The following is a 13,161-nucleotide window of genomic DNA, read 5'->3' as shown; positions in this document are numbered from 1 at the left end:
ATCATTGTGACTTTCCTTCATCCTCCGAAGGGGACTGTGTACAGATATATTTGACTCTTACACCACTGCTTGCACTCTGATGTGACTTTCACCCTGTGCCACCCACTCTACATGCGCTAAGTACCTCCGAAGCTCGTGTATCTTGTACCTGAGTTGCCGGCGTGTGGGATATGACGTCGCTGCTTTCTTGGACATCTCTTCCTCCTCTTGATGTTCTGGGGATGGCTTGGTATGCTGGGGGGTAGTGAGGAAGCAGTGCTGGGACAGTCTTATTTATGAATGCACATCATTGCCTTGACCACGCTCGCATTACCTTTTATGATGCAATCCCATCCTTGTGCTCCCTTTCATGCCAACATTGTGCTCAGCGAAGTGACAGCATGACCTCCACCATTACAACACTACCTTCATTACCTGCTAATGATGATTCACCATCACCAACAGACAGGCGTTCAACCACTCAGGCAATCTCCATGGCCATCTGCTCCACGGGTCAGAGGGGTCTTAGTCAGGCTGACCCACCCCCAGGTCCAAGCCATTTCCATGGCATTCTTTGCCCTTTTCCATTGCAAGGACAATATGTTAGCCTGATATATAGCGCATAGAAGGATATTGCTTTTCACAGTGCAACACATGTGTTCTGTGCACACCTACATGAGCACTGTACACAAACAAGCCTCAGTGCTGAAGCAGAGATATGTGCCATGTCTCATACCTTAGCTGCAGCTTGCAGACCTGACCCTTCATTTAGAGCTCTGTGTGGTTGAGCCAAGCTATTCACCGTGCTGGAACACAGCAGCTAACTGAACCTTTTCCAGCAGTGAATCCATGATTGCTGATGGTCTCCTCCTGCACTCACCGCAACCACAATTTGAATTCAGGTCATCTTGGTTGCTGCAGGGATCTTATTGCGGCTAGCAGGGTAAACTGCTCTTCTCTTCTGGACTTTCTCCACCAAAACTTGAAGATCTTGGTCAGAATATCGTGGGGCACCTGGACCCATCCCTTCCTCTACATCACCCCTGTGTGACATTATGAATAAAAATGTAAGGTGAAAAGGGTAATAAGCCATTCAGATTACATTACTCTCATTCACTTTTGTGTGTTTACATGCACTAACCATTTTGACTACATTAATGAATACTGGTAACGTTTGGTGGAGAAAATAGCTCTGCACAAATGCTTGGTGCCACGTACGTGTGGCTGTGACTCAAAGGTAGCATGCTGTGTTCTGCAACCATTGACAGCCCTACTGGTTTCACCCCCTCTTAATCACAATGTTGTACCATGGCGGTGTGCAAGTGAGAGGGACTAGTCAAGGGTCAACAGTGTGGGCACATGCTGATAGATGGGAGGCAAGAGGGCAAGTGGATGGGATAATGAACATGGCACTGTACATCATTCATCCACCCACTGAATTTTGGTAGCATGTAGTATGCAGGTAATGGTGACAAGCTGATAACATCTCCATGGTTGTGTCTTGTGAACCCACTTCATGTTTTCAGTGGTTCATTAGAGGACACTTTGAATAGGCAGCAACAATGACATTTCTCCCATAGAGAGAACCCATGATGGCCCATCTGTTGCTGGTCTGCCATAATGATCAGAAAATCTGTTTTTGTGATGTTGACTGATGGATAAGTATTGGCCATGGCAGCAGGGATAACTCCCCGGCCATTCTTTGACATAATGCCATGGTATCTTTTACGCCCTCCCAAGGTGGCAAATGTGGCTTTATCTTTCAGATGAAAAGTTAAAATGGCACCTCCAACATTGCACCACTCCCTCAGTACCTGATCTGTTCCTGGTCAGCTAACAGTTGGACAACAGTTACAGCTTGGCACTCACCTGACAAGGCATTGATGTCTCCTCTGAGGCACAGGGATTTCACCACTGGCAACCTACCCCTCAAATGAGTCCTTCCGAAGGTCCGCTTTTTATCTGTGTCTGAGTTGCCCATCCTATGTCCGGCCCGCCTCTGACACTTCGCTACTTCTAGCGTCACCTGCCCCAACTTCTATGTTAGTGCGACCCCCAAACTGAAATCAGAACCTTTGGCAGACATCTTGAGGCTGGGTTTCTGGAAACAGGAATTCGCCTGTCTCTGCGCACCCGACCTGGTAGCACAAACCTGGGATATACAGTCATTTTGGCACAGAAGGAGGCCGTTCAACCCATTGAGTCCATGTCGGCTGCCTGTAGCGCAGTCCAGTCAGTCCCATTACCTGTTCTATCCCTGGAGCCCTACAAGTTTATTTCCCACAAGTGCCCATCCAATTTCCTTTTGAAATCATTGATTGTCTCTGTTTCCACCAACTTTGTCAGCAGCGCGTTCCTTTAGATGCTTTAGGTGGAAGTGGAAAATCCCATGACGCTTTGAAGAGTGGCTAAAAGTTCCCACATAGCTCTAATCAACATTTCCTCCTTCAAACAATACCACTAAAAATAGATTCATGCAGTCATTCGTTTCTTCTGTGTGTGTGTCAGCCATGGCTTGGTTGGTGGAACACTCACATCTGAGTCACAAGCTTGTGGGTTCATATCACACTTCAAGACTTGAGCACACAAACTAAGGCTGACAATCCAGTGCAGTACTGAGGGAGTGGTGCAATGTTGGAGGTGCCATCTTTCAGATGAAAAGTTAAAATAAGGACACATTTGCCCCCTCGGGAGGGCATAAAAGATACCATGGCACTATGTCGAAGAAGGGCAGGGGAGTTATCCCTGCTGTCCTGGTAAATGCTTATCCATCAGTCAACATCACAAAAACAGATTTTCTGGTCGTTATGGCATTATTATTTGTGGGAGCTTGCTATGTGCAAGTTGGCTGCCGCATTTCCTACATTACAACAGTGAATACATTTCAAAAGTACTTCATTGGCTGTAAAGCACTTTGTAAGGTCCAGTGTATGTGAAAGGCGCTATATAAACACAAGACCTTTTTTTGTAATCTTGCTCTTTGGCAAATGACAACTCTTCTTACTAAACATAAATCACTATATTTCAAAATTAGCTGAAATGCTTTGAAACATTACAGAAGGATGTAATTGAACATACTTCATTGTCTAGTCAACCAGATAGGGTCTAACATACTTTTCCACTACAACTATGATGTGATGGCTTTAGAGAGGCTGTTTTACAATGGTTCTGGGGATAAGGAACAAAAACAAAAAATGCTGGAAAGCTCAGCAGACCTGACAGCTTCTGTGGAGAGAAGGACAGTTAACGTTTCGAGCCTGTATGACTCTTCAGAGCTAAAGGGAAGTAGAAATGTGGTGAAATGTACACTGTTTAATGGGGGTGGAACCGGTGAAGTTGGATAGAAGGCCAGCAATAGGTGGGAGGCAAAGGAGAGATTGCAAAAGATGTCAAACAAAAGGTCGAAGCGTTGTTAATAGTGGTGGTATTGGCTAAAGGAGGTGTTAATGGTGACATTAACAGTGGAAAGCAGAATGTGGTAATGGCTGGACCAGGGTAAGCACTGCAGAAAGTGACAGATGGCCCTAGTAGGGGTGGGGATGGTGGTGAGGAAAAAAGGTCAAAGACTGAAAGCTGGGGATAGAACAATGAATAAAAATGGAAATAAATTTTAGAAATAATAATGAAAATAAGTGGGAAATAAATAAGAAAAAAAAATGAATATAGAAAAAAGGGGTGGGGAGAGAGAGATCGTGGTCTGAAGTTGTTGAACTCAATGTTAAGTCCAGAAGGCTGTAAAGTGCCTAATTGGAAGACGAGGTTCTGTCCCTCCAGTTTGCATTGAGCTTCATTGGAACATTGCTGCAGGCCAAGGATGGATATGTGGGCATGGGAGCAGGATGGTGTGTTGAAATGGCAAGCGACAGGAAGGTCTGGGTCATACATGCTGACAGACTAAGGATGTTCCACAAAGCAGTCACCCAGTCTGCGTTTGGTCTCGCCAATGTAGAGGAGACCGCATTGGGAGCAACGGATGCAGTAGACCAAATTGGGGGAAGTGCCTTCAAAGGAGTGTTTGGGCCCTTGGACAGTGAGGAGGGGAAAGTAAAGTAAAGGGACAGATGTTGCACCTTCTGCGATTGCAAGGGAAGGTGCCATGAGAGGGGGTTGAGGTGTTGGAGGAGTGGACCAGGGTGTCCTGGAGGGAACGTCCCCTGTGGAATGCTGACCGGGGTGAAGGAAAGATGTGTTTGATGGTAGCATGATGCTGGAGTTGGTGGATATGGCGAAGGATGATCCTTTGAATGCGGAGGCTGGTGGGGTGATAAATGGGGACAAGGAGAACCCAATCATGGTCCTGGGAGGGAGAGGAAGGTGTGAGGGCAGAGGCGCGGGAGATGGGCCGGACACGGTTGAGGGCCCGGTCAACCACCGTGGGTGGGAAACTTTGGTTAAGGAAGAAGGGAGACATGTCAGAGGAACTATTTTGGAAAGTGGCATCATCAGAACAGATGCAACAGAGGCAAAGGAACTAAGAGAATGGGATGGAGTCCTTACAGGAAGCAGGGTGTGAGGAGCTGTAGTTGAGGTAGCTGTGCGAGTCGGTGGGCTTGTAATGAATATTGGTGGACAGTCTGTCACCAGAAATTGAGAGAGAGGTCAGGGAAGTGTTGGAGATGCACCATGTGACCATTCCACCCCCCCCCCAAAAAACCAAATCAATATATTTCACCACATATCTACTTACCTTTAGGCCTGAAGAAGAGTCTTATGGACTCAACATTAACTCTGTCTTTCTCTCCACAGATGCTGTCAGACCTGCTGAGTTTTTTCAGCATTTTTTGTTTTTGTTTCAGATTTCCAGCATCCACAGTATTTTGCCTTTATCCGGGGATGAGGAACTTCAGTTATGTGACTAGATTGCAGAAGCTGGATCTGTTCACCTTAGAAAAGAGAAGATTGAGAGGAGATTTTATAGAATTTTCCATAATCATGAGGGGTCTGGATAGAGTAGATAGAGGGAAATTGGTCCCAGTGACTGAAAGGCTGAGAAGCAGAGGGCACAGATTTTAAGGTGATTGGCATAAGAACCAATGGCAACATGGGGAAAAACTTTTTTACGCAGTGCGAGGTTCGGATCTGGAGTCTACTACCTGAGATTGTGGTGGAGGCAGATATAATCGGGGCTTTCAAAAGAGAATTGGATAAATTAAAGAGAAAAATTTGTGGGGCCGTTGGAAAAGGGAGGTGAAGTTGGCCTTGATGAGTTGCTCTTGCAGGCAGCCTAGCGAAATAGACTCTTATGCTGTAGCCATTCTATGATTCTATGACTAAACACTGGTACAGTTCTGTTGTTTGCTGTATATATTTTATTGCAGGCTGGCAGATCATTAGATTTAAAAAAATCTTAACACACATAAGCTATGGTCATTTGATCACTTAATACCTGGAAGTGTTCTGCCCTCTTTTGGCCGTATGGAATAAGTTTCACATTGTTATTAAATGCTATTTTGTGGACTTTTCTTCCAAAACTGACACTTCTCAAAGTATCATTCTTCAGAAAGGCCTCACCAGCAAAGCATAGTTGACCTATTTCCCCCATATTTTAGTAGTGTTATGGCTTACAATTTTGTACCTCTTGCTCCCCCCACCCACCATTTTTCATTTATGTTTTTGAGGTTGAAAAATTGAAGGTTTCATATGTGGAACTGCATCCCTTCTGATCTGACAAGATCAGCGCTTTATACACTATGAATGGGAATAGTGTGTCACAGGATTCATAACATTTTTTTACCAAGATACCACTGTTAATACTGGGTGTTGCACCGTGCACTCATGACCTCTCTATTAAGTAGAAAGTTATCAGGGCTAAAATCACACTTTATTATTATTTACAAGCATTTGGATTACACTGAAATAGAAGACTAAAATACATGTGCAAAAATGACATATTGATTCAGTTTATAACAGTAGCAAAAACTTCTTAAGGGCATATTTCTCAGTACAGTAAATTGTAAAATTTCCTGTTGTTTGATAAAGATGATAAATATTTTTCTGCCTAATTCCTGTAGATAGGTGTAAAATTTAACAAAAGGTATGGCATATAGCTTACAGTATATATTTCCTCATTGCCAGTTGCCCATGCAAAGACTTGTTAATCAAACCAGATTAAAGACGCAAAGGTGCAAAAATGGTCCTGTTACATTTTAATGAACAACTGCATCATCTGCTTTACCCAAGCATTGCTGATAGTTTAAACAGTGCACAATCAAATATCTCTTTAGAACAGAGCCCGTATCAAGTGAATCAACTATTAGAGATTATGAATGCATCTGTAAGCTTGCGTTTTTTTGATGCCTATTGACACCAGAAACCATTTCACTCTGTGATTCAGGATCTACGACAAAATATGAATTAACCCAAGTATTAATAATAATTAAATTGAATTCAAAGGCTGTGGGAGTTTGAGCTTAGCTGCACTAGCTTGGCTACAATATTTTGACCTTTTCCAAGAGATATTGCTGGCTGAAGTACATTTTCAGTTTACAAGATTTATCTAAAAATACCATTGGGGGAAAAATAGATATTTTATGATCTAAAATCACAAGGAGCTATGTATACCATGAAGAAATACTAATTTGTGTTACTTTCTTCTTCTCTTCGCCCCCCTCTAGGAGAGAAGCCATACGAATGCCCTAACTGCAAGAAACGGTTTTCGCACTCAGGCTCTTACAGTTCACACATCAGTAGTAAGAAGTGCATTGGTCTTATATCACTTAATGGTAGAGCACGTTCAGGAATCAAGACACCTCAAGGCACTTCTCCATCCCTTTCACCAGCAACCAATAGCCCTGCTAGAACACAACTTCGTCATAAGCTAGAGAACAATAAGCCTTTACAAGAGCAGCCTACCGTAAACCAAATCAAAACTGAGCCTGTGGATTATGAGTACAAAACTATGGTCGTGACCTCTGGTATCAACTGTGCAAGCTCTTTCCAAAATGGAGGGTTTAGTGGCAGTAACCCTCTCCAGGTCACAACTTCACCTCAGAGTGTGGTTCAGGCTGTTGTATTGCCAACTGTAGGCCTCGTCTCTCCTATTAGCATAAATCTAAGTGACATTCAGAATGTTCTTAAGGTTGCAGTTTTAGAAAATAATCATGTCACTCTCCCTTCCAAAGAATCAGGAACAGTCTCTTCTGCATCAGTTCAACAAAACAGTCATTCCCTCATTTCATCAATCAGTCTTCCCTTGATTGATCAGGATGGGACAACCAAAATCATCATCAACTATAGCTTAGAGCCAAGTCAACTCCAAGCTGTACCACAAAATTTGAAAAAGGAGATTCCTAATCTAGCAGACAATTGTACAAATGAAAAGCCACCAGAAGATCTCACAGTCAAAACTGAGAAAACTGAGACCAGTGTTGAAGGGGTTAGTAACACATGCCTGCTTTGTAATGAATGTCCTGGTGGACTAAATGCACTTCATGAGCTAAAGCACTATCAACTAAAAACTGAAGCTCATTCAGGAGAAACCAGTATTAAGATCTCTGGAGCTTCTGTATCAACAGAAGAGAACACCTCTTCAGATCAACAGCCATTGAAGAATCTGTTGTCACTTCTGAAGGCATATTATGCATTGAATGCGCAACCAACATCAGAGGAATTGGCGAAGATTTCAGTTGCTGTAAACCTACCATTAGAAAAAGTAAAAAAGTGGTTTGAGAAAATGCAAACTGGTCAGATTCCAGTCCAGCCATCTTGTCCCCCTTCTCCCACACCAAGCAATGAAGAGGTCAAACCAAAACTTCTTGTCAGTCATACAGATTCATCACCTGTTAGTGATTTACAAGCAAATTCAGAAGTTCTTGATAAGCTGACAGAATCTCAAATTACTAATACGCCACTTAATGTGATGGCAGATCCTTCAAGGAGTAATACTCCCTCCCCATCACCACTGAATCTCTCATCTGCATCTTCGAGAAATTCACAAAGCTATCTGAACACACCTGAGAGCAACCAAGAGGATTTACAGTTAGAACCTCTTGATCTATCACTTCCAAGGCAGCAAAAAGAGGGACTTGAACGGCCCACAATAACCAGTGTTTACCACAGCAGTGTTCATTATGTTCAAGAGGAGCCCTTAAACTTGTCTTGTTTAAAGAAAGAACAAATAGAAAATGACGGTATTGCTGAAGGAAATTCAACATGTGCCAAACCTATAAATGTTGCAATCCCTACAGCTACCACCCAACTACCCACAATTGTTGCCATTTCAAGCCAAAACAATGTTCCATGCCTCAGAGCCCTAGCTACAATAAAGCAGGCCAGCTTCATTCCACAGGTGGCCTATACATATAAAACAACCAATTCAAATGTACCTGAACCGCAACAAAAAACAATTCAAGCCAATGGTAATCATCCAGTAAGTATACTGTTGCTACTTGACTATTATTTGTAAAAGATCTGTGTTTAAATAGTTCTTTAAGGAAAGTGGATGCATGTCTTACAGAAATTCTTTCTATTATGTATTGCTTGTTGTAATTTTTTTTAACGTTATTGGGATATGGGTATTGCTTTGCCTGAGTAAGCTCTTCTTCAATATGGAATTATGAAGTATTTAAGAAGGATGCTGTTGTACTAGTATAATGAAATTTAGTTATTTAAAAGCACGTAACAAAGGCGATTGTATTCCTGAAGGACGAGCAACAAGAGACGAGTTCAGGTGGTGTGCCCAATACCGATGATCAGAATGATTCAGACTCGATGCCTCCACGCAAGAAAATCAAAAAGACAGAGAATGGAATGTATGCCTGTGATTTGTGTGATAAAATATTTCAGAAAAGCAGCTCTCTTCTCAGACACAAGTATGAGCACACAGGTAAGAAAAATAACCCATGTATTTTTGTATAGCTGAGTGTCATTTAACTGCAAAAACACCAGATATATATTTTGTATTTTACAAACAGATGGTACTTTTTTGCTGTGCTCCATACTTAGTACATTAGATAATGTACTTTCTGTAAGAACATAATAGAAGTAGATGGAGGCTATTTGCTCCTTTGAACCTGCTCCACCATACAGTAAAATCATAATTGATGATCTACCTGAACTCCACCCCTGCGCACCATGTCCCTTAATTTCCTTGGTACCCAAAAATCTATGTATCACCTCCTTGAATGTACTCAAAGGCTAAGCATCTACATCGCTTTGGGGCAGAGAATTATAAAGATTCACAACCATTTGGGTGAAGAAATTTCTCCTATCTCACTCCTAAGTAGCCAACCCCATATTTTGAGACTGTGACCCTGTGTTCTAGATTCCCCAGTCAGGGGATACATCATCTTAGCATTTAACCTGTCCAGTCCCTTGAGAATTTTATATGTTTCACTTCTCATTCTTCTAAACTCCAGGGTCTGTAGACAGAGACTACTCAATTTCCTCATAGGAAAACTCCTTTATCCCGGGAAACAGTTCAGTGAACGATCATTGCACTCACTCAAGGGCAAGTATGTCCTTCCTTAGACAAGGATGCCAAACCTACATGCAGTACTGCATGTGTCGCCTCACCAATGCTTTTATATGATTGTAGTAAGATTTCTTTACTCTTCTATCCAATCACTTTGTAACAAATATCATTTGCCTTCCTAATTGCTTCTTGCACCTGCATGTTAACTTTGTGATTTATGTACAAGTACCTCTGAATGCAAAGATTTTGCAGTCTCAGCATTCAAAAAATATTCCAATTTATGCCATCTGCTGCGTTCTTGCCCACTCACCCAACCTGTCTATATCCCTTGGCAAAAGCAAAATGTTACAGATGCTGGAAGCTTGAAATAAAAACAAAAAATGCTGGAAACACTCAGTAGGTCAGACAGCATTTGTGGAGAGAAACCGAGTTAATGTTTCAGGTCAATGATCCTCTGCACCCTCTTTCCATCCTCCTCACTGCTTACTTTTCCACCTAACTTGGGGTATTGACAGCGAACTTGATTATACTCACTATCTTCATAAGTCATTTATATTGATTGTTAATTTGTTGAGACCCAAGTACTGATCCTTTATAGCATCCTGTTAGTTGCAGCCTGCCAATCCAAAAAGTCCTGTTTACCCCTACTGTTTTCTGTCCCTTACCCAGTTCTTAATCCATGCTAATGTGTTTCCCTCATCCCATGAGTCCTGATTGCGTGTAATAACTTCTTGAGTGGCAACTTATTGAATATTTTATCATAATCCAAAGACTATATAATTACTGGTTTTCCCCCAATCCTATCCGTTCCATGCTCAAAAAAACTTTACAACTTTAAGATTTACAAATAGTCGCTTGGTGGTAAAGGCTTTGAATATTGTTGAAAAGGCATTTTGTCAAAGCTTTTCACCTTGCATTCATTAGGGCAGTCGCAAAAATATCAATGGCAGGGGAAGCAACAACTTTATACTGTATGAGAAGAAAGTGGTGCTTGGTTGGCAAGTGGACTCTGAGTGCAAGACAAAAAGCTTTGACCAAATGTCCTTGCTTAGCAACACTCTTAAAATTTGTCAAACATGGTTTTTCTTTCAAAAAAACTGTGCTGACTCTGCTTAATCATAATTAATACATAATTTGCCACAAATACACATTGCTTTAAGGCACAAAAACTCCCACACGATAAAATGGTCCATAGGAAGATGCTTGTAATGTTGCCAGAAAGGGTAGTAAGCCTGACGATTGGGGGCATTTTAGAATTCAGCAAAGGAGAATAAGAAATTGATGAGAAAATAGGAGAATAGAATAGAACGTAAATGCTTCTAGAAGTATGTAAAAAGGAAGAGATTAGTGGCATTAGAGGCAAAGACGGGTGAAATTACAATGGAGAATAAGAAAATGGCAGAGGCATTAAAGAAATAATTTGTCTTAATCTTCACTGTAGAAGACTTAAATATCATGCTGGAAATAATGGGGAACCAAGGATCCAGCAGGAATCAGGTACTAAAAAATCAGTATAAGAAATAGTACTGGAGCAATTATTGGAGTTAAGAAGTGACAAATCTCCCAGACCTGATGTCCTGCATCCTAGGGTTTTAAATAAGTAGCTGCAGAAATGGTGGATGTATTGTTGATCTGGAGTTCAGGAATTCTGAAAGAATTCTGCCCCTTGCCATTTCTTAGCTTCAACCAAACAAGTTCTACGTAATTTTCTGAGCTAAGATTCTTTCTCTCTACTGTCTTTATCTTTATTCTATTCTTTATTATCAGGCCGCACCTTCTCCTTTTCCATTTTGCCTGTCTCTTCTAAAGGTTAAGTATACTGGAATATTTAGCTCCCAACCATGGTCCCTTTGCAACCACATCTCTGTTATGGCTATTAGATCAAACTTAATAATTTCTATTTGTGCTATTCATCTAAATTGTTGCAAATGCTTCATATATTCAGATACAGTGCCTGTAGTTTTGAGATTTTTCTCATTTCCCCTACCATCACTTTAGTCACTCATGCCTTGTTACATTTGTTATTTTCACTATTCTTTCCTAATCCACTCTGCTTATTTTTACTCAAAATGCTGCCCTGCTGTAGAGCCTTACTTTTCCCTTGTTAGTTTTGAATTTACCCTTTCTTAAATTTTCCCATTTCTCCCCCCACACCACCTTATTAGTTTAAAGCCCTATCTACTATCCTAGTTATTGGATTTGCCAGGGTACTAATCCCATCCTAATTAATTGGAGTTTGTGCCAACAGAACAGCTCCCTCTTTCACCAGTGGTGCAAGTGCCCCATGAAGCAAACCCGTTACCTTCTACGCCACTCCTTCAGACACATTTAACGTTATAATCTGTTTTACTCTATGCCACTTGGTGCATGGCTCAGGTAACAATCCAGAGAAATTATCTTTGAGATTATGCTTTCTAATTTGGAACCTAACTCTTCAAACTCTCTCAACAAAACAGATCTAGTTCTACATATGTTGTTGGCTGTCACATGGATGATGACAACTGGATCCTCCCCCCTCCCACTCCAAATTCTTCTATAGCTGTGAGCAGATGTCTTTACTTCTGGCACCAAACAGGCAACCTTTGGAACTCTCGGTCATGGCTGCAGAGAACAGTATCTGTTCACTTGACTATTCTGTCCCCAGTCGCTACCACATTCCTTTCACTCCCCCGACTTGAATGGCATCCTGCTCATGATGCTATGGTCACTTTTCTCATACAACCTGCAGACCTTATTATACCAAGTATCTCTAACTTGTTTGTCAAAGTACAGGACTGAGGTCCTCCATCACTACATCCTGGATCTCCATACCTACCTGTCTCAGCCAGGTAGGTAGCCAGGTAGGCTTCGCTAGCTGGGCCATCATTTATTACCCATCCTTAGTTGCCCTTGAGAAGGCGGTGATGAGCTATCGCCTTGAACTGCTGCAATCCATGTGGTGTAGGTACACCCACAGTGCTGTTAGGAAGGGAATTCCAGGATTCTGACACAGCGAGAGTGAAGAAATGGCAATATATTTCCAAGTGAGGATGGTGAGTGTCTTGGAGGGGAACTTCCAGGTGGTGGTGTTCCCATCTATCTCCTGCCCTTGTCCTTCTAGATGGTAGTGGTCGTGGGTTTGGAAGGTGCTTTCGAAGGACCCTTGGTGCATTCCTGCAGTGCACCTTGTAGATAGTTCACACTGCTGCTACTATGTGTTGGTGCTGGAGGGAGTGAATGTTTGTGGATGTGGTGCCAATCAAGTGGGCTGCTTTGCCCTGGATGGGGTCAAGGTGCTAGTGTTGTGGGAGCTGCACTCATCTAGGCAAGAGGGGAGCATTCTATCACACTCCTGACTTGTGCCTTGTAGATGGTAGGGAGGCTTTGGGGAGTCAGGAGGTGAGTTACTCGTCATATGATTCCTAGCCCCTTACATGCTCATGTAGCCATAATATTTATATGGTTAGCCCAGTTCAGTTTCTGGTTAATGGTAACACTCAGGATGTTGATAGTGGGGGACTCAGTGATGGTAATGCCATTGAACATCAAGAGGCGATGATTGGATTCTCTCTTGTTGGAGATAGACATTGCCCAGGTCTTGCTGCATTTGGATATGGACTGCTTCAGTATCTCAGGAGTCATGAATGGTGCTGAACATTGTGCAGTCATCAGCAAACATCCCCACATCTGACTTTATGGTGGAGAGAAGATCATTGATGAAGCAGCTGAAGGTGGTTGGGCCGAGGACACTACCCTGCGGAACTCCTGCAGTGATGTCCTGGAGCTGAGAT

The 13,161-nt window shown here is 42.3% G+C and overlaps 1 protein-coding gene across 2 annotated transcripts in view; it reads left to right on the top strand.

The window, feature by feature from the left end:
• zeb1b (zinc finger E-box binding homeobox 1b) overlaps window positions 1–13,161 on the top strand; it is a 189,191-nt gene that overhangs the window by 166,239 nt on the left and 9,791 nt on the right. For both annotated transcript variants that reach the window (XM_041183709.1, XM_041183710.1), the window contains exons 7-8: window positions 6,594–8,347; window positions 8,623–8,803. In XM_041183709.1, coding sequence (XP_041039643.1) covers window positions 6,594–8,347; window positions 8,623–8,803 — 1,935 coding nt within the window. The remainder of the gene's footprint in view (window positions 1–6,593; window positions 8,348–8,622; window positions 8,804–13,161) is intronic.

Source organism: Carcharodon carcharias, chromosome 3 (assembly GCF_017639515.1).
Source record: "Carcharodon carcharias isolate sCarCar2 chromosome 3, sCarCar2.pri, whole genome shotgun sequence".
Classification (NCBI taxonomy): domain Eukaryota; kingdom Metazoa; phylum Chordata; class Chondrichthyes; order Lamniformes; family Lamnidae; genus Carcharodon; species Carcharodon carcharias.
The sequence above is the reverse complement of the archived record's forward strand: the minus strand, read 5'-3'. Positions and strand labels throughout refer to the sequence as shown.